The 27,587-nt window shown below is 39.7% G+C and overlaps 1 protein-coding gene and 1 long non-coding RNA gene across 2 annotated transcripts; both read left to right on the top strand.

Annotated features, from left to right (window-relative positions):
* The first annotated feature begins 6,536 nt into the window (after positions 1–6,536).
* Positions 6,537–17,962, top strand: LOC107787219 (uncharacterized). Its single transcript, XM_016608756.2, has 3 exons — positions 6,537–6,667; positions 7,735–7,813; positions 14,082–17,962. Exon 3 carries the CDS (start codon positions 14,085–14,087, stop codon positions 14,595–14,597), a length of 513 nt encoding a protein of 170 aa, XP_016464242.2. The 5' UTR covers positions 6,537–6,667; positions 7,735–7,813; positions 14,082–14,084; the 3' UTR covers positions 14,598–17,962.
* A 3,640-nt stretch (positions 17,963–21,602) lies between these two features.
* Positions 21,603–24,321, top strand: LOC107787220 (uncharacterized). The gene is made up of 2 exons (XR_001648344.2): positions 21,603–22,745; positions 23,992–24,321. It is a non-coding gene; the product is annotated as an uncharacterized LOC107787220 (long non-coding RNA).
* Positions 24,322–27,587: the final 3,266 nt, after the last annotated feature.

Raw genomic sequence — 27,587 nt, 5'->3', positions numbered from 1 at the left:
AATTTTAAATTAAATCCCATTATCCAGGAGGGTCCTAAAAATTTTAAATTAAATCCCATTATCTAGGAGGGTCTTTATAACTTTTAAAATTAAATCTCATTATCCAGTAGGGTCCTGAAAATTTTAAATTAAATCCAAGGAGGGTCCTGAGAACTTTTAAAATTAAATCCCATTATCCAGGAGGGTCCTGAAAACTTTTAAATTAAATCCCATTATCCATGAGGGTCCTGAAAATTTAAAAACTAAATCCCATTATCCAGGAGGATCCTGAAAATTTTTATATTAAATCCCATTATCTAGGAGGATCCTGAGAACTTTTAAATTAAATCCCATTATTCAGGAGGGTTCTGAAAAATTTTAAATTAAATCCCATTATCCAGGAGGGTCCTAAAAATTTAAAAACTAAATCCCATTATCCAGGAGGGTCCTGAAAAGCCGAGAATGAACTTACCTGAGTCACGCTCTCTTCTTTGAGGATTCTGAACATAATGTCTTGCCCCTGTTCATTTTGAAAGTTGCTGAGTTCTTGTATTTTCTCAAATTTTAAGATTCACTTGATTTCCTGAACCTCAGTTATCTCCATATTGCTTATTCTGAATTATGTCAATTGTGACGTGCCTGGCTGAACTCCGCTTTGTGCAATTTAGAAGCAGGTAGAAGGCTTTGAAATCCTTTCCCGCTTGTTCAACAAGGCTAACTCGAAAGGGACTCATAAATATAGACTAAAAAATCAAAGTGAAATAATTTTTGACAAAAGGAACAAAGGAAAATTTTGAACACAGATGACTATGTGAAGAAGAATGAGAAAAAGAAGAATTATCTGTGGGAAGCATCCAACTCCAATGATCATGACATCCATTTCGGACCGATCAGCCTAATCCGCCCAACCAATCATATTTTTCAGTTTATGTCATGTCTTCATACTTCAAAAATCGGGCTTTCACTAATCCAATTTCTCTTTAAATCCATGAACCTCATTCGACTTGTAGTGCCCCGAAGGGTTTTCACCAACAAGCCTCTCTCATTTGTTCATCTCTCAACTCACCATCGCCCTATGATGCCTGCAAGGGTTTTCACCAATAAGACTCTCTCATTTTAAATTTTCTCTCAGCTCACCATCGCCTTACGGTGCCCGTGAGGGTTTTCACCAATAAGACTCTCTCATTTTTAATTTTCTCTCTTGGGCCCTTGAACAAAGTGTTACTCATGATGTAAATCATACCTCTATCTCTCTTAACCTAGCATCCTAAAAGATTGATTGAAAGGTCTTTCTTTGGACTGTAGTGTAGGCTTTTGGACATGGTTAGAAAGAAAGGGTGGCATGAAGGTTCAAAATAATTTAAGATGAAAAAAAGGGTTCAAAATTACAACTTTTGGAATCAGATCTTTTCAAAACCAAAACTTTTGCCCCAGTCTTTGGGTGTGGGGAATTTTAATTTTAATTTTGATGGGACTGAACCGTAAGATTGCCTATTTGTCATTAAAAGGAATCAGGTCGAACGTAGTTCAAAAGAAAGTTGTTTGTTTTTGTTTCCTTTTTTCTTTTCTTTTTTTTCTTTTTCTTCTTTCTTCTTTTCCTTCTTTTCGTTTTTCTTATTTTCACTCATTCATCATCATTTGTTTTCATTCTATACTTCTACTACTGATTCAAAAAGAGGGGTATGACAGAAAATAAATAAAACTCAAAAAGGGGTAACAAAGGATGAAAGTGTTTATGTAGTAGAACAAAATGCCTTCGTCATTTCAAATTTGAACATGCCAAGTACAAAATACAACTGAAGGTAAGCAAAGAAATCATACATAGTACCTCTTAACTGCATCAGAATTGATAGCCCTATCTATACATTTGCCTTCTATGTCTGTTAAATACAAAGCATCATTGGGAAATACTCTTGTCACAATGAATGGCCCCTGCCAGTTTGGGGAGAACTTGCCTTTGGCTTCCGCCTGATGAGGAAGGATGCGCTTCAATACCATCTAGCCCACTTCGAATTTCAGGGGACACACCTTTTTGTTGTATGCACTTGCCATTCTTTTCTGATACAATTGACCATGACATATTGCAGCTAACCTTTTCTCATCAATCAAACTCAACTGCTCGAGCCAGTTTTGACCCACTCATCATCATTAATTTCAGCTTCTGCAGGGATGGAATCTCAACTTCTGCAAGTATAACTACCTCAGTTCCATATTCCAGCGAATAAGGAGTTGCACCTACTAAAGTGCGAACAATAGTGCGATAACCCAGTAAGGCAAAAGACAACTTTTCATGCCATTGCCTAGAACCTTGTACCATCTTACGAAGTATCTTATTTATGCTCTTGTTAGCAGCCTCATCAGCTCCATTTGCCTTGGGGAGATACAAAGTGGAGGTCCGATGCATGATCTTGAACTGTTGGCATACCTCTTTCATCAAATGGCAGTTGAGGTTAGCAGCATTATCTGTGATGATCACCTTGGAAATTCCGAACCGACAAATGATATTTGAATGAACGAAATCCACCACTGCCTTCTTAGTCACGGACTTGAAAGTTACAGCTTCAACCCACTTGGTAAAGTAATCAATCGCCATCAGAATAAACCTATGCCCGTTTGACGGTGTTGGCTCAATTGGTCCAATAACATCCATGTCCCAACCAACAAAGGGCCAAGGTGCAGGCATTGTGTGTAACTCAGATGGGGGAGAGTGAATCAAATCACTGTGTACCTGGCATTGATGACACTTACGAACAAAACTGATACAATCCCGTTCCATAGTGAGCCAATAATAACCTGCTTGAAGTATTTTATTTGACATGACATACACGTTCATATGCGGTCCGCAAACTCCAGAATGCACTTCGACCATGATAGTTGAAGCTTCTTTAGCATCTTTGCACCTCAGCAGTCCTAAATCCGGAGTCCTCTTGTACAAGATTCTTCCACTCAAGAAAAATCCACTAGCCAGACGTCGAATGGTTCTCTTTTGGTCACATGTAGCATGTACTGGATATACCCTCGACCTGATGTATTCCTTGATATCGTGGAACCAAGGTTCGCCATCGATTTCCTCTTCCACCACATTACAATAAGCATGTTGATCATGAACTTGGATATGCATAGGGTCAACATAAGCCTTGTCCGAATGATGTAACATTGACGCCTGAGTAGCCAAGGCATCAACAATCTCATTATGAATACTGGGAATATGTCTAAATTCAACCGACCTGAATCATTGACAAAGATCATGCAGGCACTATCGGTACGGTATGAGCTTCAAATCTCAAGTCTCCCTTTCTCCTTGAATCTGGTGAACCAACAAATCTGAATCTCCCAGAACAAGTATTTCCTGGACTCCCGTCTATAGCTAACCTCAAACCCAGAATGCATGCTTCGTACTCAGCTATATTGTTGGTGCAATAAAATTGAAGTTGGGCTGTTACAAGGTAGTGTTGCCCTGTTTCAGAGATAAGTACAACCTATATTCCGACCCCTTTCATGTTATCAACTCCATCGAATAAGCATTTCCAACCTGGCTTTTCATTGTGGTCAACCTTGTCAACACACATGACCTTTTCATCAGGAAAATAAGTCTTCAGTGACTCATATTCATCATCCACCGGATTCTCGGCCACGTGGTCAGTCAAGGCTTGGGCTTTCATCGCGGCCCGAGTCACATAGATGATGTCAAACTCTATAAGTAAAATCTTCCACTTTGCAAGTCTTCCCGTGGGCATAAGCTTCTGAAAGATATACTTTAGAGGATCCATTCGAGAAATGAGGTAAGTAGTGTAGGATGAGAGATAATGCTTCAACTTTTGTGCTACCCATGTCAGGGCGCAACATGTCCTTTCAAGCAGAGTGTACTTAAATTCATAGGGAGTGAACTTCTTACTAAGATAATAAATTGCTTGCTCTTTCTTTCCTGTGATGTCATGTTGACCCAATACACAACCAAAAGAATTATCCATGACTGTCAAATAGAGAATTAAAGGTCTTCCAGGCTCTGGTAGGACCAGCACAGGTGGATTAGACAGGTACCTCTTAATCTTATCAAATGCTTCTTGACACTCATCAGTCCACTTGACTGCAACATTTTTCTTCAGCAGCTTAAAGATGGGCTCACAGGTTGTCGTGAGTTGAGAAATAAACCTGTTGATGTAATTTAACCTTCCAAGCAAACTCATCACCTCTGTTTTATTCTTTGGCAGCGATAACTCTTGAATGGCTTTGATCTTCGACGGATCCAACTCAATATCGTGTCTACTGACCACGAATCCCAGCAGTTTCCCAGACGGGACACCAAATGCACATTTTGCTGGATTGAGCTTGAGGTTGTACTTGTGGAGCCTTTGGAAAAACTTCCTCAGGTCTTTGACATGATCAGACTGCTTCTTTGACTTTATGATCACATCATCCACATAAACCTCATTCTCCCTATGTATCATGTCATGAAATATGGTGGTCATCGCCCTCATGTAAGTTGCCCTAGCATTCTTCAAACTAAATGGCATTACCCGATAATAGTATGTTCCCCATGGCGTAATGAATGTTGTCTTTTCTGCATCTTCCTCATCCATCAAGATCTAGTGATATCCCGCGTAACAGTCCACAAAAGACCCAATCTCATGCTTGGCACAATTATCGATCAGAATGTGAATGTTCGGCAATAGAAATCATCCTTTGGGCTTGCTTTGTTAAGATCACGGTAATCAACACGAACCCTGGTCTTGCCATCCTTCTTTGGTACTGGCACAACATTGTCTAACCAAATGGGATATCGAGTGATCTGAATGACCTTTGCAGTAAGCTGTTTTGTGATTTCTTCTTTGATCTTCACACTCATATCGGTCTTGAACTTTCGCAACTTTTGCTTGATAGGAGGGAATGCTGGATCAGTTGGCAATTTATGAACTACCAGATCTAAATGCATACTTATCTTTTGATTATTTCATCCTTAACTTGCAGTTCTAAATGCATACTTATCTTGGTTTCCCTAACTTCATCCTGGTCCCCTAAATTGATTGCTTCAGTTTCACTCAAATTAGGCTTTGTTTTTTCTTCAAATTGTTTTAGCTCTTTATTGATTTCCTCAAATGCTGCTTCTTCATCATATTCTATTTCATCATTGTAGACATGTAATTTTTGACCCGCACAGTTTTTAAAGTTAGTGTTTATATTTTTTTATGTTTTAAAATATCTACTTGAGTTATTATGTAATTTTAGCCTATTTTATTTTAATTTCAAATCATAAAAAAAAAGAAGAAAAAAAATAGAAAAATAAAGAAGAAAGTTTCAATTTATCTTATTAGATATGCTTGTTTTTTTAATTTTTTATTTATTTAAGTTCATTAGTATTTTTATAGTAGTATTATGCTAAGTTTGCCATGGTTTTTTTATATTTTTATTTTTAGTATAATCCTTGAAAAATAAAAAATTAATAAATACATATATATAATTTCATGTTTTACTTTATTTCTATTTAGTTTAGGCTATTAAGATTTTATAGCCATATATTTTGTTTTTACTATGATTTTCACTCTTAATTTTAATTTATATAAACTTGATACATTAAAAAAATACATAATTTCATATTATTACATAGTTTATTTAATTAATTGAAATTAGTTTAGTTTTAATTTAAAAAAAGGTTGGGTTGGTTATTTAATGGTTTTTAAAAATTGAAGAAGTACAAATTTTTGACCCAATTTTACACAAGATAAGGCCCAAATCGGCAGCTCATCTCCCTAACCCAACTGACCCGCCAACCCGTCTACCCGCCCCATTTTCCCAACTAAATCCTAGCCATTCATCCCTTTTAATCCAACAGCCCATATTCTTTCTCTACCCCATATAAAAACCACATATTAACCAAACCCTAAAACTAAATACACAACACCAAGCGACGCCCCATCTCGCCGGAAAACTCAAAAAAACCGGCGAGTTCACTCAGCCTAGTGTCATGGCCCCCCCTCTCGTCTTCTCCTTTTTCCACGTCATCCCTTTCGTACCAAAACTCATCATTAATCTGATTCACCCGGATTTTTTATTTTATTTCTTTTGTTTAAACAAAAAATTCGAATCCTTGAGATAAATGTCGGAAAATGTGAGTCGTTGAATTAAATTTTGATCAAAGACTTCCATTTTCTAATTTTTATTACAAAATGGGATTTTCAGATCTGGTTGGGGGCCACATGCGTTTCTTGGAGAAGAAGGAGGAGGAAACTTCTAGGGTGCCTATATATTTGGGGGTTCTTTTTTTTGAGGAATTGTTTTGGGAAAAGGAAGAAAAAATTTGAAAATTGGAGAAGGGCTTCTAGGGTTCTTTTCAGTTTTGGAAAATTCTTTTGTTTGGTTGGCTTTCCAGAAAACAAAAATACGAAAAATACAAAAAAAAGTTTGATTTTAGATTCTTGTTCGAATTTTGTTTTCAATTCAAAAAAAAACGTTTGTGCTTCTTCTCTTTTTATTTCAATTGTGACTTTCAAGATGTAGAGTATTTGAGTTCTGAAATTGAGTTGAGGTCGTTCGAGTTATCGACTGCTTGTTAACTGAAGTTCATCTCTGGTTGCGGCTCTTGTGGAATCTCGACTTTCAGTAGTTATTTTCATTTCAAGTTTGTCGTCAAGTCCCATTTTCTGCGTGTATTCTCTTATTCTGGAAATATATTGGAAAGGTTTCATTTCAGGTATTCCTTTATCCTTTTCATTTCATTTTATTGATTCGGTGTCGATTTAGAGTATGATAAGACCCGGGGTTAGTTAGTTTACAATATGTTAGAGAGCCCGTTTAGCCGCGACTGATTTAGAATTGATACTCTATTTTACTTTAATATAAGTTGCAATTCTGCTTTGAAGCTAAGCTCGTTGTTGGTTTAATTCGATCTTTCTAAGTTTCTGAAATCTGTTCGTTACCCGGATTATGAATCAGTGGTGATTTCATTTGCGATTTTGACTAGTGTCTCGAATGTCAACTTGAAATTGAAATTGAAAAGAAAGGGTATATGTGAGTCGGCTTCTGTTGAAATCTGTTTGAACATTTGAATTGATGTTGTATTGATTTCCATTTTCAAGTTTGTTTCCATGTCTTAAAGATCATATACCAGAGACATCATTGATTGTTCCATGTCTGAAATATCTTGGAGTTGTTCGTGTTTGTGTGTTCAATTGGTTTGCCTCACCTCGATGTGAATATGCTTAATCTCATGATAAATTCATCTTGTTATAATGTTATCTTGGTAAGTGTCTTATTTCCTCTTGAACTAATTGCCTGAAGGTTTGATTTCCATAAACTTATCTAATTTGTTTCAAGGATTTAAGTTTGAGTTGTAGGCAATTTCATGGGAGATTTTCACTGAAATTTTTGTTAAAGCTTCTTGCAATCTCTCTTTACTTAATTGTCGCGTGTGTTCTCCTAGTTTCGTTCGTTTGAAACTTCAATGCCAGTGAATGAAGTTCAGTTTTTGTTTAAAAGCAATTAACTGGAATAGAAAGATTGTTGTCCTAACTTGGTGGTCTATTTGAAATGATATTTGTATGTTAGTTTTTCTGAAGCACCAAATTCATCTATTGACTCCTTTTCTTAACAATTTCTTGGATTCTGCTAGGATTGTTATTCATATAAATGCCCAGTTTTAATTTCTTTAGGAACAATAATAATGTGCAGAGTTTTCTTTTGGGAATTCGAGCGTCATTCACGTTAATATGTGACGTTTTTTATATTTTAATATGATTATCATGTAAGATTGGTGTGAAGGGAATCATGCTGGAATACATATTCTTTGGTTTACAAAAGGGGGTGTGACATCTCTGGCGACTCCGCTGGGGACTTGCAGGTTCGAGCTGATACTTGATCTTGTTGGCTTTTAGGATATTCGATTGAGGTTTTTGTTTTCTTTATTTTCTTTGTTTGCTTTGTTTGTCTTATTTCCTTGTTTTGTTAGTTATTAGTTTACCGCTTTACTTAATGTGTTACTGCTTTATAAATTATCATCATTTGCATAATCATGGGTCTTCTTTTTACAACAAGTCTCGGAGAACGCGTCGCGTGCACGGACTCTTTGTTGATTCACCTTTAATTTAGGAGGGGGGGGCGTCGGACGTATGGAGTGGATGGAAAGCTGGAGCAGCCACCATCAACCATACGCTCCCCCGAATTGCCTTGTTAGTGAATCCCAAACTTAGGTCAGCCTTTAGATCATTTTTATTTGCATCATGTCATTTGGACCTAGTAGGGCTCGGTCCCAGGCATCGTGTCCCTTTGTAGGAAGCCTATCCAAATTTTGTCAAAATGGGCCCGTGGCCCAAAAAGATATTCAATCATTCCAATGTGATACATGTTGCATCTTTGAGGGTAAAATGTCATTTGGCGGACCGATGCTTGGGAAAGAAGGGTGAAAATGAAGCAAGTAGGGCCCACTCGCATTTTTCTTTCATAGTTTTCTAACAATTCAAAAAAAAAATGAAAAATGAAAAATCCAATTTTTTTTACACTTTTCCATTATTTTCCAAAAATTCATAAAAATGAAAAAGAAAATCCAAAAAGATTTTACACTTTTTCATTATTTTCCAAAAATTCAAAAATGAAAATGAAAAAGAAAATCCAAAAGATTTTACTCTTTCCATCATTTTGTTTTTCTTAAAAAAAAAGAGAGACAAAGAAAAAATATATTTTTCCAAATTAGTGTCATTTCTTAAGCTTTCTCCCATATCCAATCTTCCCGAACTACGCGAACCTGATTCTCTTCTTTTGGGACGTGATACATAGGCAACCCACATAGGGTCCAGTCTTCCTAGTAGGTGCTAGGTTCTTGGCTTCCGGGGTCGTAGCCAAATCTTGCATGTATAGCCATATTTGGCCACATCTGCCCTTTTTGTAAAAATAGGAGTACAAGTAGTTTGTTATCTCCAGTATTAAAGCCCTGAGTCTACAATAAAGTGTCCTTTCAATTCTAAGGTTCATTCCTGACAAATTTGCATGTCTGGCCACTTTTGGCCACATCGGCCATTCTTGCAAAATAGGGTTATTTTCGCAAAAGTTGTTCAATTACCCATGTCTTAGGATCTTGAGTTTCAACTCGGTGTCATATCACTTTAAGGTCCATCCATGTCGTGTTTGCGTTCCTAGCCACATTTGGCCATATCGGCCATTTTTGCAAAAAAGATTCAATTTCCGCAAAGTAATTTTTAAGGCCATGATCGTGGGGATGTTGGAGTCATGTAAGCTTTAAATGGAGTATTTTTTATGCATTAAAGGTCAACATTGTCAAGTTTGCATTAATAGTCACTTTCAACCACTTAGGCCGATCTGCAAAATATAGCCTAATTGTGTCTTGCATTTGTCCACTAGGAAATGTTGTTGTGTCATGTAGTATCTCGAGTTGCTAACCATGTTCTCTTCGTTTAGGTGTGGACCCGCTGATTCGATCCAAAGTGTTGATGGTAGTAAAGATTCCCAGGAAATTGATCAAGTGGTAGAAAATGTTTTCATCGTTAGAGCAACATAAGTTAATACAGAAATTGGGCACCCTAACTTCTCTTCTTGATATCACACCTCGCCCAAACTTAGTGAAGGCGATGCGAACTTATTGGGATCTGCAAAATTTGATTTTCAGATTTGTAGAGTGTGAGACGACTCCTACCTTGGCGGAAATGTCTGGTCTCACTCGTTTAAGCTATATAGGGAAGGACATGATACTTCCCCGAGACCACTCTAGGACAAGATTCCTCAGCGACCTGGGCCTGAAAGATAATAAGCATTTAAAATGTCTCGAGCAGTCTTGAATATCCTTGGATTATTTGTTTGCTAGATTTGGACCACAAGATAGTTTTGACATCTTTTGGGATGAGTTCTGCACAACCAAGGCAAAGTGGCAAAGACATCGCCTCGAAACTTTTAGCCTTGCTTTGTTGGGATTATTGGTTTTTCCATTAGATGAGAGGCACATTAGCACTCGTCTACAGTCAGTGGTAATGACACTATTTCATGAGAAGCAACGTAAAACCGTTACCGTTGTGCCGATGATCTTAGCAGAGTTGTATCGAGCCCTGAGTGAGGTTAGGGGAGGTGTCAGATATTTCGAGGGAAGTAACCTTTTTATACAACTGTGGATGATGGAGCATTTGCACACCGCTTCCTTACTTTGTCCCATCGATCGTGCCTTGAAAGATCGGGTGGTATGCATCGAGTGTAGGATAAAATATCCTAAGTTTACATACCCAGTAGGCGTCACGGCTTGTATTGAGTTCCTTGGTTTGAGGACAAATGAGAATGTTTTGAGGGTTTACCTTTGGCTACCTTTGGATGATATCTTGGTAGGGTGCCTCATGCAGCCTTTCCTGATGCTGATAGGACTCAAGTGTGTCAGGCCGTACACTCCCGTTAGGGTAATGCATCAATTGGGCAAAAGACAAGAGGATCTCCAACTTTTAATCTTCGGAGGCACATCATGAATTTTAGCAAAAAGGTGGTTGATGAAATCAAGTATGTGCAATACTGGAACAATGCAAAGAGGATGAAGAAAAATACATTAGTAGAGGACATTGGCAGGCTCGAGTGTACTCAGGAGTACTTGATTTGGTTACAGTCCATCCCGCTAGGGGTCAGCACCCCATTGCCAGCACAACTTAGGGGTCGGGCAGTTCAAACAGATGATTTCGAGGAGGCATCAGACCAAGATCCCTGGGATAAGCTTGAATTGATAAAGTCTAAGTTAGCGGGATTGGCAGCAAGCGTGAAGCAGCATGGCTAGTATTTGTTTAGGGTTGGCCTTCAGGAGGCGCGGGATGCGGGGGCATACGCCAGGGCCTTTATTTCTAGCATCAGTGTTTCTTTACGAGGCATGTTACACAGTTTGAGCATGACGGACAGCCCAGGACCATCCCAGTCAGGACCGTAGGAGCAGCTTGAGGAGTCATTCTATTTAGGTGTTTTGAGATTGTCTTATGTTGTCTTTTAATTTCACGTCTTATCTAGAAGTACTAAGTCCTTTAGGTAGTGTCAGAGTTTGTCATAGTATAGTCGAGTCTGTCATGTCTTTCATTATCATACTTCTCTTTGTATTTTAATATTGAAAAGTTTTAAATGAAAAATCCCAAAAAGATTTTATTTTTCATCACTTTTCCAAAACTACGCTTGGTCTGATTCATGAGGGACATGATACATAGGCAACCTACATCGGGTTTGATCAAATCATTTTTGCAAAAAAAAAAAGAAGAAAAAAGAGAGAAAAGGGTGATAAGAGGTGTTGGAAAAGAAAGCATGGTGAACACGGTATTGAGATGGCCTGACTGAGTATTGGGGGTTTTGCGGGGAAAAGTAATGTTGAGGTGGATTATATGGAGCTTGGGCGTAGGTTTGAGGCCGGGGTCGAGGATGGGTGTACTGATGAGGTGAACCCCTCTGTCCATGCCATGATCTGGAGACAACCATAGCAACATCTTCCTTCTTCTTCTTGCCTAGCAAACTTCTGGTACCACTCTAGATTGCCTGGGTGGTTGCTTTTATAGAAGAATAGCTCATGATCTTACTCGACTTGAGCCCCTCTTCCACCATTTCTCCCATCTTTACCACATCATTGAAAGACTTACCAATAACTGAGATCAAGTGGCCATAGTAAGTGGGCTCCAGGGCTTGAAGAAAGTATTTAACCATCTCGTCTTCTTCCATCGGAGGATTGACTCGTGCAACTTGCTCCATCCATCAGAACCCATATTCTCTAAAGCTTTCACTGGGTTTCTTTTCCACCTTGGTCAAAGATAGGCGGTCTGGAGCAATGTCTATATTGTACTGAAGGTGACGGGCGAAGGCCTGAGCCATATTGTCCCATGTGTACCACCCGCTAGCGTCCTAGTGGGTGTACCATTTAAAGCTGCCCCATTCAGACTTTGGCTGAAGTATGCCATTAGCAATTCCTCTTTTCCCTAGGCGCCCCTCATTTTACTACAATAACCCCTTAGATGAGCTACAGGGTCCCCATGTCCGTCATACAAGTCAAACTTGGGCATCTTGAACCCGGCAGGCAGTTGGACATCGGGGAACAAACACAAATCCTTATAGGCCACACTCACCTGGTTTCCCAACCCTTGCATATTTCTCAATGATTGTTCCAGACTTTGTACCTTCCTAAACATCTCTTCTTGCTCTGCGTTCTTGGGTGGTTTGTCAGTTTCAATATGAGGCTCAAATTGGGGAGTATAAGAGTAAGGATCTGGGACTTTGAAGGTGGGCTCTGGTGCATAGCAGTTGGAATCTATAGCGGGGAATGCGGGCTCACTAGAGGACCGGTGGAGGGTAGCTTGTGGAGGGGGTACAAAAATAGGAGCAGATGTTGGAGCAGGGTACGAGGTTGTTTTGGCTAGAGGAGCACGAACAGTTTGGGCTGAAGTGTCGGGGTAGTTGTGGTAAGGGGTAAAACCAGGTGCATTTTGTAGGGAAAAATCAATGGTATTGGGCATCTGGGATTGAGATAGGTGGAATGGAAGCAGGGTTTTCTATGTAGTTGGTAGGGAACGCGGGTGGAGGGTGTCCCTTAATCCAGGCCTGATACATTTCCGCCATCTGGTGCTTCAACCTCCGGACCTCCTTTTGCAATTCCAATTCCGACTCAACAATCTCCCTTGGTGGCCCTACAACTCCACTGTCTATTTCCTTGCTAGTCATGACTGTTTGACGCTTCGATCAGGTGTTGTAAGGATGGCTTGCCAGTATGCCAACAAACTAACCACCTTCCTGAATTTAAATAAAGGTAACAAAGGACAACAACACAAAACCACCATGTTAGCGTTAGGGCATTTATCATATGATAATATCACATTACGTGTAATGAATCTAGCAACAATTAACAGTTCTAAAATGGCTTTGAGGGTCGCAGGGTCATATGGCATCATCCGGTGTGAAGTCGACCACATCTATAAGTTGGAGGCTATTTGGGCATTAGGAATAACACCCTTCTTTGATATTCTGGATCGTGCAGCGATTGTGAAACTATTCCTCCTCTAACTAGTGCATTCGTACAATTTTCTGTATATGGCACCTAAAGAGAAAGGCAGAATTGGCCAGGGTGCCAGTGCCACCCCAGGAGTGGCCGATGATTCACTACTTAATATTGCGGGTGAGGATAATCGCCCTGCTATGACCCTGCTTGATTCTTCCGTTCCGGAGCAGACAACCTCGGTTCTTGTATCTACAGGGGGTACCACTATTCCTCCCATTGATACTCATGTTCCACCTCTGGTTTTGGTATTTCTGATTGGGATCTTAAGGGAACTATTCAGATGTTGACTCAGCTAGTGGCCTCTCAGGCCCAAAGGTCAAATGCCTCACCCAGTTTATCTAGTTAGCAAGAGGATTCCACCAGTTCCAAGGTGAACAGATTTCTTTAGTTAGACCCCCCAGTGTTTACGGGTTCCAATCCAGAAGAGGACCCTTAAGATTTTATTGATGAGATGCACAAGATCCTCAAGGTTATGCGTGCAAATGAGATAGAGGGAGTAGAGTTAGCTACCTACCATCTGAAAGGGGTTGCCTATTCGTGGTTTGAGTTGTGGGAAGATTCCCGTGGGGAGGGGAGCTCTCCGGCGAGGTGGAGCGAGTTTGCCGATGCATTTATAGATCATTTCCTGCCTACTGAGACAAGGGCTGCTCGTGCAACTGAGTTTGAGAAACAAGACCAAGAACCCTAACTCAGTGCCTTGACTTAGCACCCACCGCGGACCGCGGTCATTTTTGTGTGTTGCACAATGCTTTGATGCGGTCCGCGGTACCACTTTTTGTGCGGACCGCGGTGAAGATTTTTCAGGAAACTAACTTGTTACCCAGCGCGGCCGCACTACATCTTGTGTGGTCTGCGCTGGCCCAACACGGAACCACTTTGTGTGGGCCGCGGTGGCTAAATTCAAAGAAGTGGTTTTATGGACCTTACCTCAATGCGGACCGCAATGGCTTTTATGTGGTCCGCGGTGACTCCAGTGCGGCCGCACTCCTTTTTGTGCGGCCCACACTGTACTGTTTCTGCAACTTTTGGCTTTTGTTCTGCAATTCATTTTCCATAACTGATTCATTGCTATGCTGATACTAACAAAGCTAGATGTTTGTGCTTGTAGGCAATGGTCAAACAAAGAGGCAAAGGCTCAAAACAACCAGGTCAAGGTGATTCCTCCCGGGGAGGGAAGAAAAGGATGGTAAAACTCACTCCCCAGGCTAGACAAAACATAAAGAACATGAGGAAAGCAATCAAAGCAGCTGACAGAGCCATTGACAACTCGGGGAGTGAGTACAAGCCCTTCTGCGAGATCTCTTCGGATTCTGTACCACTATACATCCCGTATCCGGAGAGGGCCATACATAAAGATACTCCTCCCTCTTCCCCTGATATTCAAGCTTCAGTCAACATTTCTTCTGGGTCGTCTGAGGGCTCAACAGCAGGTAGTGGGGATGAATACTCTACCTCTCCCACAGCTTCAATATCTGGAGAGGGTGCTAGAGGTGATGAGGGAGATGAGGAGGTACCTGGGGGTGGTGTGCCTCAGGTTAGGGGTGTTGACCGGACTAGAAATCCCGTTGTTTGGGAAGATATATTTGTCAGCCAGGTGGCATTCCACAAGTTTAGGGAATGGTAGCCATCACGAAAGTTGATTCTTGAGAGGATCATGTGTCAGAAATTCATAAAAATTCTTTTAGATTGATCTGTGCGTTAAAAAGTCAAGGATCAATGTTTTCCAGAAAAGTGCAATTCTGCGGTCCAGAATGCGGTCCAAAATGCGGTCGCATAACAGTTATGCGGATCGCATAGTCACCGCAGAATCAAGTAGTGTGATAGGTAATTTTAAGGTCAACTATGCGGCCAATTATGCAATCGCATACTCGTTATGCGGGCCGCATAGTCGTCGTATGATCCCCTTGGGATTTTTGCAAGGGGCAGTTCTGCGGTGCATTATGTGACCGTAGAACAGGTATGCAGACCGCATTCTTGTCGCATACCCGGGCAGTGTGTTCAGTTTTTGGGACCATTTTTGCGGTCCACTTTGCGGGCCACATGTCAGCTATGCGATCGCAGATTTGAGTCGGAGCTCCTATTTTCTAATTTTTAAACCCGACCCCATCCCATTAAAAACACCCCGTCCGACCTTCTCTATGTTATTTTTACTGAAAATAGAGTGAGAAAAGGAATTCTAGAGAGAGAGGGAGTGACCTTCATCTAATCCCCACCCAACTCTTACCCCAATGTGACCGAGTTCTGGTATCTAAGATGCCTATATATCTTTGGCTATAAGGAATCAGGCCACGTGTAGTTCAGAGTGGGAAGAGCGATGGAGTATACTGAGGTGGAGAGCCGAGTGAAGTGCCATCGAGGTTCCGTTCCACGGTTCCTGCCATTACATCAAAAAAAGGAAAAATTACAGCAGAAGTAAAAGAAAAATACAAGATCCTATCTACTTCTTGTCTTGAATCTTCCATGAATCTCCACTTGATCTTCAATACGAAACTGAAAAATGGACCCTGTTCTTCAGGCGGAGCTCCTGATGCTTCTTAAATTTGCGAATTGAAGTAATTCTGAAATGAATTCCCTCATTCTCCAGGTGGGAACCTGCCAATAGCTTGACTTTGGTATAAAATGAGCTCCCTCGTTCTCCAGGTGGGTGCCTAATTTCCAAAACCTGAATTGTATTCCTTCGTTATCCAGGTGGGCGGCTGATTACCAACAATTGAATTGTATTCCCTCGTTATCCAGGTGGGTGCCGGATTTCCAAAACATGAATTGTATTCCCTCGTTATCCAGGTGGGCGGCTGATTACCAACAATTGAATTATATTCCCTCGTTATCCAGGTGGGTGGCTGATTACCAAAACTTGAACTGTATTCCCTCGTTATCCAGGTGGGCGCCTGATTGCTAAAACTTGAAACTGTATTCCCTCGTTATCCAGGTGGGCTCCTGATTGCTAAAACTTGAACTATATTCCCTCGTTATCTAGGTGGGCGCCTGATTTCCAAAAACTTGAATGTATTCTCTTGTTATCCAGGTGGGTGCCTAATTACCAAAAACTTGAATGTATTCCTTCGTTATCCAGGTGGGCGCCTGATTGCCAAAGCTTGAAACTGTATTCCCTCGTTATCTAGGTGGGCGCCTGATTGCTAAAACATGTAACTGCATTCCCTCGTTATCCAGGTGGGCGCCTGATTGCTAAACCTTGAACTGTATTCCCTCGTTATTTAGGTGGGTGCCTGATTACCAAAAACTTGAATGTATTCCCTCGTTATCCAGGTGGGCGCCTGATTACCAAAAACTTGAATGTATTCCCTCGTTATCCAGGTGGGTGCCTAATTGCCAAAACTTGAAACTGTATTCCCTCGTTATCCAGATGGGCGCCTGATTTCTAAAACTTGAAACTGTATTCCCACGTCATCCAGGTAGGCGCCTGATTACCACAACTTAAATATATTCCCTCGTTATCCAGGTGGGCGCCTGATATTGCAACAAAACAAACAAAACAAAAGAAAATTTTCTGCCCCAGTTTGGGATCTGGGCGTATTTGTTAGTGTTAATCGGATCATGTTACCAACAGAGCTCTAAGAATTTAAAAGCTAAATCCCATTATCCCGGAGGGCCCTGAAAACTTCAAATTAAATCTCATCTTAAGAGTGATAACTTTAAAGATAAATTATATTTTCTAAAGGGAGAACTTACGCTAAAACTTATAACTAAATCCCATTATCCAGGAGGATCCTGAAAACATTAAATTAAATCCTATTATCCAGGAGGGTCCTGAAAGCTTTAAAACTAAATCCCATTATCCATGAGGGTCCTGAAAATTTTAAATTAAATCCCATTATCCAGGAAGGTCCTGAGAACTTTTAAAATTAAATCTCATTATCTAGGAGGGTCTTGCAAACTTGAAAATTAAATCCCATTATCTTGGAGGGTCCTGAAAACTTAAAATTAAATTCCAATATCCAAGAGGGTCCTGCAAACTTGAAAATTAAATTCCATTATCCAGGAGGGTCTTGCAAACTCGAAAATTAAATTCCATTATCCAGGAGGGCCCTGAAAACTTAAAATTAAATCCCATTATTCAGGAGAGTCCTGAAAACTTTTAAATTTAAATTCCATTATCTAGGAGGGTCTTGAAAACTTTTAAAATTAAATCCCATTATCCAGGAGGGTCCTAAAAACTTTTTAAAATTAAATCTCATTATCCAGGAAGATCATGAAAACTTAAAATTAAATCCCATTATCCAGGAGGGTCCTGAAAACTTTTAAAATTAAATCCCATTATCCAGGAGGGTCCTTCAAACTTGAAAATTAAATCCCATTATCTAGGAGGGTCCTGAAAACTTAAAATTAAATCCCATTATCCAGGAGGGTCCTCCAAACTTGAAAATTAAATTCCATTATCCAGGAGGGTCCTGCAAACTCGAAAATTAATCCCATTACCATGAGGGTCCTGAAAACTTAAAATTAAATCTCATTATCTAGGAGGGTCCTGCAAACTTGAAAATTAAATTCCATTATCCAGAAGGGTCCTGCAAACTCGAAAATTAAATCCCATTATCCAGGAGGATCCTGAATAGAATTTCTTGCTCCCTAAACCATGCTTTTCCATGGGAGGTCCCTGTGGATTAAAAAAATTTCTTGCCCTTGTTTCAGACAAATAAAATCTTGTTAGCTTGAAAACGTGGTGGTTAGTTTGTGGCATCATTGCTGAGTGTCTGCTTCCGCCACTGCCATGCTTCATTCTGATTAGCTGCTTCAGGCTAGCAAGGAGTTGTTTGACTTTTTGATTGGAACTGGACCACAAAACCTCGGCATGACCTGAGTCTCTCACACTCACTTGTTGCATTGCGTTTTCATTTTGAAAATTGCCGAATCCTTGTATTCTCTCAAAATTCAAGATTCACTTGATTGCCTGAACCTCAGTTATCACCATACTGCTTATTCTAAATCAAGTCAAATGTGATGTGCCTGGCCGGACTCCGCTTTGTGCAATTTAGAAGCTGGTAGTAGGCTTTAAAATCATTTCCTTCTTATTCAAAAAGGGCTAACTCGAAAGAAACTCATAAAAATAGACTAAAAGAGCAAAGTGAAATGATTTTTTACAAAAGGAACAAAGGAAAATTTTGAACACAGATGACTATATGAAGAAGAATGAGAAAAAAAAGACTTATCTGAGAGAAACAACCAGCTTCAATGATCATGACATGCATTCCGGACTGATCAGCCTAATTTGTCCAACCAATCATATTTTCAGTTCATGTCATGTCTACATACTTTAAAAACCGGGCTTTCACTGATCCAATTCCTCTATAATGTCATGAGCCTCATTAGACTTGTAGTGCCCTGAAGGGTTTTCACCAATAAACATCTCTCATTTGTTCATCTCTCAACTTACCATCGCCTTACGGTGCCCGTGAGTGTTTTCACCAATAAGACTCTCTCATTTTAAATTTTCTCTCTTGCAGCCATGAACAAAGTGTTACTCATGATGTAAATCATACCTCTATCTCTCTTGATCTAGCATCCTCAAAGATTGATCGGAAGGTCTTTCTTTGGACCGTAATGTAGGCTTTTGGACAGGATTAGAAAGAAAGGGTGGCATGAAGGCTCAAACTAACTTAAGATGAAAATGGGTCAAAATTACAACTTTTGGAATCAGATCTTTTCAAAACCAAAACTTCTGCCCCAGTTTCTTTGGGTTTGGGGATTTTTTATTTGTATTTTGATAGGACCGAACCGTAAGGCTGTCTACGTATCCTTAAAAGAAATCAGGTCGAACGTAGTTCAAAAGGAAGTTGTTTGTTTTTGTTGTTTTCCTTTTCTTTTTTCTTTTTCCTTTTTTTTCTTCTTTTTTTTCTTTCTTTTTTTTCTTTTTTTTTCTTTTTTACTATTTTCTTCTGCTACTGATTCCAAAAGAAGGGTGTGAAAGAAAATAAATAAGGCTTAAAAGGGGTTGCAGTTGATGAAAGTGTTTGTGTAGCGGAACAAAATGCCTTCGTCATTTCAACTTCGAACATGCCAAGTACAAAGTACAACTGAAGGTAAGGCAGGAAATCATACATAGTACCTCTTAACTAGATCAGAATTGAGAGCCACATCTATATATTTGCCTTCTATGTCTGTTAAATACAAAGCACCATTGGGCAACACTTTCGTCACAACGAACAGCCCCTGCCAGTTTGGGGCGAACTTGCCTTTAGCTTCCGCCTGATGAGGAAGGATGCGCTTCAATACCATCTGGCCCACTTCGAATTTCCGGGGATGCACCTTTTTGTTGTATGCTCTTGCCATTCTCTTCTGATACAATTGACCATGACATACTGCAACAATAGTTTCTCATCAATCAAACTCAACTGCTCGAGCTGGGTTTTGACCCACTCATTATCATCAATTTCAGATTCTGCAACGATCCGAAGGGATGGAATCTCAACTTCCGCAAGTATAACTGCCTCAGTTCCATATACCAGCAGATAAGGAGTTGAACTTACTGAAGCGCGAACAGTAGTGCGATAACCCAGTAATGTAAAAGGCAATTTTTCATGCCACTGCCTAGAACCTTGAACCATCTTATAAAGTATCTTCTTTATGTTTTTGTTGGCAGCCTCAACAACTCCATTTGCCTTGGGGCGATACGGAGTGGAGTTCCGATGCATGATCTTGAACTGTTGGCATATCTCTTTCATCAAATGACCGTTGAGATTAGCAGCATTGTCTGTGATGATCACCTTGGGAATTCCGAACCGACAAATGATGCTTGAATGAACGAAATCCATCACTGCCTTCTTGGTCACGGAATTAAAAGTTACAGCTTCGACCCACTTGGTAAAGTAATGAATGGCTACTAGAATAAACCTATGCTCGTTTGACGCTGCCGGCTCAATTGGTCCAATAACATCCATGCCCCAAGAAACAAAGGGCCAAGGTGAAGACATTGTGTGTAACTCAGATGAGGGATAATGAATCAAATCACCGTGTACTTGGCATTGATGACACTTGCGAACAAAACTGATACAATCTCGTTCCATGGCGAGCCAATAATAACCTGCTCGAAGAATCTTCTTTGCCAAAACATACCCGTTCATATGCGGCCTGCAAACTCCAGAATGCACTTCGTCCATGATATTTGAAGCTTCTTTAGCATCTATGCACCTCAACAGTCCTAAATCTGGAGTCCTCTTGTACAAGATTCCTCCACTCAAGAAAAATCCACTAGCTAGACGTTGAATGGTTCTCTTTTGGTCACCTGTAGCATGTACTGGATATACCCCCGACCTGATGTATTCCTTGATATCGTGGAACTAAGATTCGCCATCGATTTCCTCTTCTACCACATTACAAAAAGCATCTTGATCATGAACTTGGATATGCACGGGGTCGACATAAGCCTTGTCCGGATGATGTAACATTGATGCCAGAGTAGCTAAGGCATCAACAATCTCATTATGAATCTTGGGAATATGTCTAAATTCAACCGACCTAAATTGTTGACAAAGATCATGCAGGCATTGTCGGTACGGTGTGAGCTTCAAATCTCGAGTCTCCCATTCTCCTTGAATCTAGTGAACCAACAAATCTGAATCTCCCAGAACAAGTATTTCCTGAACTCCCATGTCTATAACTAACCTCAAACCCAGAATGCATGCTTCGTACTCAGCCATGTTATTGGTGCAATAAAATCGAAGATGGACTGTTACAGGGTAGTGTTGCCCTATTTTAGAGATAAGTACAACCCATATTCCGACCCCTTTCATGTTAGCAGCTCCATCAAAGAAGTGTTTCCAACTTGGCTTTTCATCATGGTCAACCTCGTCAACACACATGACCTCTTCATTAGGAAAATAAGTCTTCAGTGACTCATATTCATCATCCACCACATTCTCGGCCAAGTGGTCGGCCAAGGCTTGGGCTATCATCGCGGCCCGAGTCACATAGATGATGTCAAACTCTGTAAGTAAAATCTTCCACTTTGCAAGTCTTCTCGTGGGCATAGCCTTCTAAAAGATATACCTTAGAGGATCCATGCGAGAAATGAGGTAAGTAGTGTAGGACGACAAATAATGCTTCAACTTTTGCGCCACCCAAGTCAAGGCGCAACATGTCCTCTCAAGCAGAGTGTACTAAACCTTATAAAGAGTGAACTTCTTACTGAGATAATAGATTGCTTGCTCCTTCTTTCCCGTGAAGTCATGTTGACCCAATACACAACCAAAAGAATTATCCAAGACTGTCAAATAGAGAATTAAAGGTCTTTCAAGCTCTGGTGGGACCAACACAGGTGGATTCGACAGGTACCTCTTAATCATATTGTGAGCACGTGATTTTTGCCCTACAAGAACTACTCCCACAAAAATTCAAAATAAAATAGTTGTGTTGCTTGTGATTTATTTGTATTTGTCTGTGCATGTTTATTCTATTTTTACTACTAAAAAATATAAAAATATATGTGTTGCATTTGCATTAATTAAAAAATATATATAAAAACAAAATATATGTGTTGCATTTGCATTTAAAATTTAGGATTAATTAACTAGTGATTTGTTTTAGGAAAATAAAAATCATAAAAAATATGTATTTTTGCATTTTTAGCATTTAATGTTGAATTGTGTGATTTTATTATTAATGGACAAATTGTATGTGATAAATGTTATTTAAAGATAATTAGTATTTTTAGTAAGTTAACTTGGTTTATGATTTTAGAAAATAATTTAGAAATAAAATTGAATGAAAAGAATAAAAGAAATAGGAAGAAAATAAAGGGAGAATTAATAAAAGAGAGACACAAGATTTGGGCCAAAAATCCCCAGCCCAAACACAAACTCGTCCAAACCCACACCTAATTCAGCCCATTACCAGTCCAATTCAGTCCGTCTCCAGCCTCCATCAAACGACGCCGTTTCAGGCGTCTCAATCTGGATCGTTGATCTCAACTGATCAAACGGTCCCAAAGCCTTGACCAAACCCGACCCCGACCCGTCATTACAATACCCGGACTGACCGAGTACTACTTCAAACGACACCGTTTGAGTTAAGTGAACTGATCTGGACCCTCTATCTCTCTTGATGGAACGACCAAGATCAAACCACCCCCCACTATATAAATGAAACCTCCTACCCAACCCTCCCAGTCCAAACCCATGTTCATCATCGTCTCTCAGAGACGAAGCCCTTCCCTCAAACCCTAGCCGCCATGGCATTCTTTTGCCTGAAACCCGGCGACAACGACGCCGTCGGCCACCAAAATAACACCCTTGAACCTCCTAACCATCCCCAATCCAAATCCCTTACCCATTTTGCTCGAATTAACCTACATCTTCTCGAAACTTCAATCGAAGATTCGAGCAAAACTTGAATCCCACCCCAACCAGTTCCAAACTCATACCAAGGCACCTCCTGACCACCCTCATTACGGATCTGTTGACCGCTTGCCTTGAATCAACCTCCAGCTTCTCGAATCTTCGATCGAAGATTCGAGCAGGACCTAGATCTACCACAACTAGTCCCAAACTCATACCAGACATGTTCATGACCTCCCTCGTCACCAAACCACCGTCGGTTTGGTTCGAATCTGGCTAGAAACACTCGAAGCCCAAATCGAAACATAAAAACCCTAGAAAAACCAAAACTGGTTTCTGTCCGAAGTTCAAGATGTTTTGGGTGTTTAACTGACCTTAGTCGAAGTGTTCTCAGTTGAGAACACTCGATTAAGGTCCGCTTTACCTCAAAAAAGTTCAAATTTGAGTCGATTCGAATCCGTCTGTACTTTGTTCCATTTAAGGTATTTTTCTTTTTTTTTTCTTTTATTCTATTTTTTTTTATGTTTTAAGTGTTTGTTTATGTGTTTAGTATTGTTATATTAATTTTTCAGTTTTGTCGATTGTTTTGTTCTTCTCCCTCAGACCTTTTTATTCGGTCAAATTTGTTTCTGTTCTTTGTTGTGTATAATTATAGGCTGTGCAATCAATTCAAATAAGTTTTGTCGATTAGTTAAGATTTATCACAAATCCATGTTCTGGTCATTGTTACTTGAAGGCATGATTATCTATTTCTTAGTAATTGGTGTCAATTGTTGTAGGTAATCGGTTAATTAGTTTTCGTCGATTAATTCGTTCTTGTTTGTAGACCAATAAGTTCATCGAATGTTTATTGTGTATGCTTGATCTGTGGACACTTAGCTTCAGGGTATTGTCAATAGGCTGACAATGAACCTGCATTCATGTTACCTGCATTCATGTTCATTTTGATTCAATTTTCAGTTTCAGTTATAACGATTCTGTTGAGTTCTGTGATGTGATTTTAATTCAGTCCATGGGTTTCAATGAGAGCTCAACCTTAGTCATTCAGTTGTTAGGATAATTGGTTATAACTGTTAATTAGAATTAGTTTTAGATAATTGTTAGTTTGAACAAGATTTTAGAGTTAAAGGTTTTAATGTAGATGAATGGTTTGTATTGGGACAGTAATATTAAGGGGTTTCAGGGGTGATTTGGGAATGAAACAGTTAGGATAATATTTTAATGTTAGTGTTTTGTTAGTGGGATATTAATGTCTTTAAATTAATATGGTAATGGGGAACAAAAGGGAATGAGGGCTGAAAATAAGGAAAAGCTTTCCCTTAGTGGGTTTTAAGTGGGAAAAAGGCAGATTTTTTAGTGGGGAAGGGGGTCAAGCAGTTAAGTTTGAAAGAGAGGGCAGGTCTGGATGGCTATAAGGGAGAAGGATTAGGACTGATTAAGGAGGAATTTTTGAAGATCAAAAAATTCAGAATTATAAATATAGGCTGACTTTTAATGTTGAAGAGGGAAGTTGAGTTTGAGGGATTTCTCTGCTTCAGTTTGTGATTACTAGGGTTGTCAACTGGTTTTTCTGAGTTTGTTGTGAGTTTCCCGTTACTGTTCCATTGATTATTGCTGGGATTTTGTTGGTTTTAATCTGCTATCGGACTATTGTTGTTTCTTGCTGTTGCTGTGTTGCTACTTCATTTGCTGTTTCTCATATTCCTCTTCTTTTGTTTCCAATACCAGGTACACATTCTAAAAATCTGTGTTGATGTAAGCTCGAATTTGAAGTTGAAGTTGAGATGAAATGGGAAGGCAGCCATTAGTTCTATTTGACATGACTGTATAAATAAACTGAAATTGTTTCTTTATTACCTAGATTATCATTCGACATGTCTTGAACGTATATAAGCATATCATCTCGAGTAGTGGGTGTATTTAGTTTTATGATAGGTTAATAGGATAGTTAGATTAATTCTTGAGTTTTATGTTTCTTTGGAAATAGTCCCTTTTGGTAATTTCAGTAGTGGTAATTTCAGTTTTTAACTTCGTTAATAGGACTATTTATTTACTACATCATGGCATGTTAAAATTGACCCATAAAGAGTGTTGCGATTTATTTTGCTTAAGTTGTTCCAAGTAGAATGACGTGCTGCTTTCATTATAAAATCAGGATGCCTACCTAATGACATGCAAATGAATAAGTAAATGTTTGACGTCAAGGGCTCGATCCCTCGATATCTCTTACGCAACTTAGCACTCTCCATTCGGTTTTGGGCTTGCCTCAAGGCCCACCTGTTGTTGCTTGTTCACAAGTAGAATTAGTTGGCCCATTTAATTTGAGCCTGATTTAAAGGTCTCAGTATATAATTAACATAATTAAGTTTGGGGCTTTGAGTTAGGTAGCGGGTTCAAATTAAAGGGTTCGTCCTTCGGTTTGGACTCGAACTTGAACTCGAAGCCCGCTGTTATAATATTAATTAATCAGGACTTCTTCTCTTTTATTTTAGAGACAAACTTAATAAAAAATGTAGTCACTTTAGGATTGTCCTCTTAAAATAAACGAGATAAGCCTCGCCTAGTAAAACTCACTGATTGTAGGGCCCTCATGATTGTATATATATTAATTACTTAGAACTCGGGATTGGCCGCTTAGCGAATTTTCTGGCTTTTCTCAAAATAACAATGCGTTAGTCTTTATGCGCATATTTAATAATGTTATCTTCTTAAACTCGGGTGCACATTTATGTGACCCAAATCCAAATCTCAACGAAGTTGGAACGTATCAAAAATTGTGGGTACATTTATGTGGCGCAATTCGAGACGCATTCTCACGACGTTGCAATTCTTTGAATAAATAATAACAAAAACGGTAAAAAGTTAAAATTTGCACATAGGTTTAAACATGTACTAAAATCAGATAATAGGCCAATTATAAAAGTTGAGCGACCGTGCTAGAACCACGGAACTCGAGAATGCCTAACACCTTCTCCTGGGTTAACAGAATTCCTTACTCGGATTTCTGTGTTCGCGGACTATAAAACAGAGTCAATCTTTTCCTCTATTCGGGATTTGAACCGGTGACTTGGGACACCATAAAATATTCCCAAGTGACGACTTTGATTTTTCTAATAAATGAATCCCGTTTCGATTGTCACTTTAATTGGAAAGAACTCCCTTATATACTCCATTCTCGGGGGTGTAGTGTAAAAAGGAGGTGTGACAGCTCTGGCGACTCTGCTGGGGACATGACCCAGAATCTCTGGTTCAGGGTTCAGAATTCGAGCTTAGATGAATTGTTATATTTGGCTTTATCTATTGTCTGATTTTATTACATGTTTTGTCCTAATGTGCTAAATGTTGCCTTTACCGCTTTGATATTATCTGAACTGTATATATAAACTGCTACGAAATCTCTCTCTTCTCTCTCTTGAGGAGTGCACGCTGGTCGTGACTTCTTTCTGTTAATGTCATATCCCAAAATAGAACGAGGATTCGGAGGAGTTGCAAAACCGGATGATCTTTTGGTTACCGGTACGCAGTTCCCATCCTCGGCTCGAGTTGTCCGCTCGGGTAAGCCAGGTCTAGAACAAACACCCAGGATAAACCTAGTATAACAAAACCTCATGTCGGATCCCTAGTAGGATCGTTTGTTTGCATCACATGCATTTGACTTTGGAGGCTCAACACAGGGGTTGGGTCTGTCTAGGACAGGTGTACCAAAAAATGAAAATGACCATCCTGATGCATCTTACTTGCTCCTACTTGTGCATTTATTTGCTTCGGACTTGCATGCTGACTGACTTTAGAGGAAAGAGAAATAACAGTATGAGGGTTAAAGAGGGTTAATCGCGTGTTCTAAAAATAAAATAAAAAAGAAAAAAAAGAGAAAAAAATCAATGTCCAAATAGCGTCGAAACTCGGTCAAATTTTTGAGAAAATAAAAAAAAAGAAATGGGGTTTTGTTTATGAAAAATGGTTTTATTTGTCATTGGGAAAAATCTTATTTTCAAAAGAAGTTTGTTTTATCTGCCCGAACAACGCCGGTTTGATTCTCACCAGATGTGAGATACGTAGGCAGCCCTCGTCCGGTCCAACCTACCCTTTTACGAAAAATAGCCAAAAAATGTCAAAAGTTTTAATCTTTCGTCATAAATAAGTCGGGTGATTCCATTCTTGTAAAAATAGCTGAATGTCCCTAAAAGACGCCGGAAGGCTGTTATTTTACGGAAATAGCCACTTTTGGTCATTTTCAAGGTTTTGTCCGATTGGTAAAACACAACCTTTAAATCTTCTTCGAAGTGCTGAAAGGCCGTATTGACAAGATCGGAGTTTTATTTAAATGTGTGTCAATTTAGTTTATTCTTTCTTTGAGTCCAATGAGTGTTAATCACCCCAAACAAACATACAGAATGAGCTCGGGTCCTAGTTTGCGGGTAACAGTTAGTAGCAAGATCCCTTTGGAGTTGCGCTTGTGGTGGGAGGATTTGGAAAAGTCAGAGCGAGATAAGATCAAATCACATCTGGGAGGCCTCACCAGTTTGTTGAACGTCAGACCCAGATGTGACATCATAAAAGCTTTGGTTACATTTTGGGAACCGGCCCACAACGTATTCCACTTCTCGGATTTTGAACTCACCCCAACCTTAGAAGAGGTAGCAGGTTATATGGACATTACTGAGGGGCTAAGACACAAATATCTGATTGCTCCAAGAGCCGTCAATTAGCACAAGTTCATGGATCTGCTGAAGATAAGCAAGGGAGTCCTGTACTCTGAGTTGGAGAGAGGTTTTTCTACTCTGCAGTTCATATACCAGAGGTATGGGCATATAGGAGGGTTCGACGATCTGGAAAGCGGGGGTTGCAGCAGAGGGAATCGGACAAAATGGGATGAACATAGGCGGTTCGCCTTCATGGTAGCATTCTTGGGCATTGTGGTGTTTCCTCGGAAAGACAGAAATATTGATTTAAAGGTGGCTGGAGTCATCAAGGTCCTAATTACCAACAACAAAAGCACGCTTGCCCCTATGATAGTGTCCGAGATATACCGAGCTCTCACCGTCTGTAAAGTCGGGGCAAATTTTTTCGAAGGATACAATTTTTTATTGCAAATGTGGATAATCGAGCACTTGTGTAATCATCCTCAGTATATGAGCTATAGATCTACAAATGAAGGTTGCATTGAAGGATATAACACGAGGGTTTCAGGGCTCAAATTGCCGAAAGGGTCTGAAGACTGGGTATGTTGCCTTCGCGCCATCACTGCAGCACAAATAAGGTGGACATTGGGTTGGCTTCTTGTTGAAAAAATTGTGTACATGCCCGCCACGGGTCCTTACTTC

The sequence above is a fragment of the Nicotiana tabacum genome, chromosome 6 (assembly GCF_000715075.1).
Source record: "Nicotiana tabacum cultivar K326 chromosome 6, ASM71507v2, whole genome shotgun sequence".
In the NCBI taxonomy this organism is placed as follows: domain Eukaryota; kingdom Viridiplantae; phylum Streptophyta; class Magnoliopsida; order Solanales; family Solanaceae; genus Nicotiana; species Nicotiana tabacum.
This window is presented reverse-complemented; position numbering and strand designations above follow the sequence as displayed.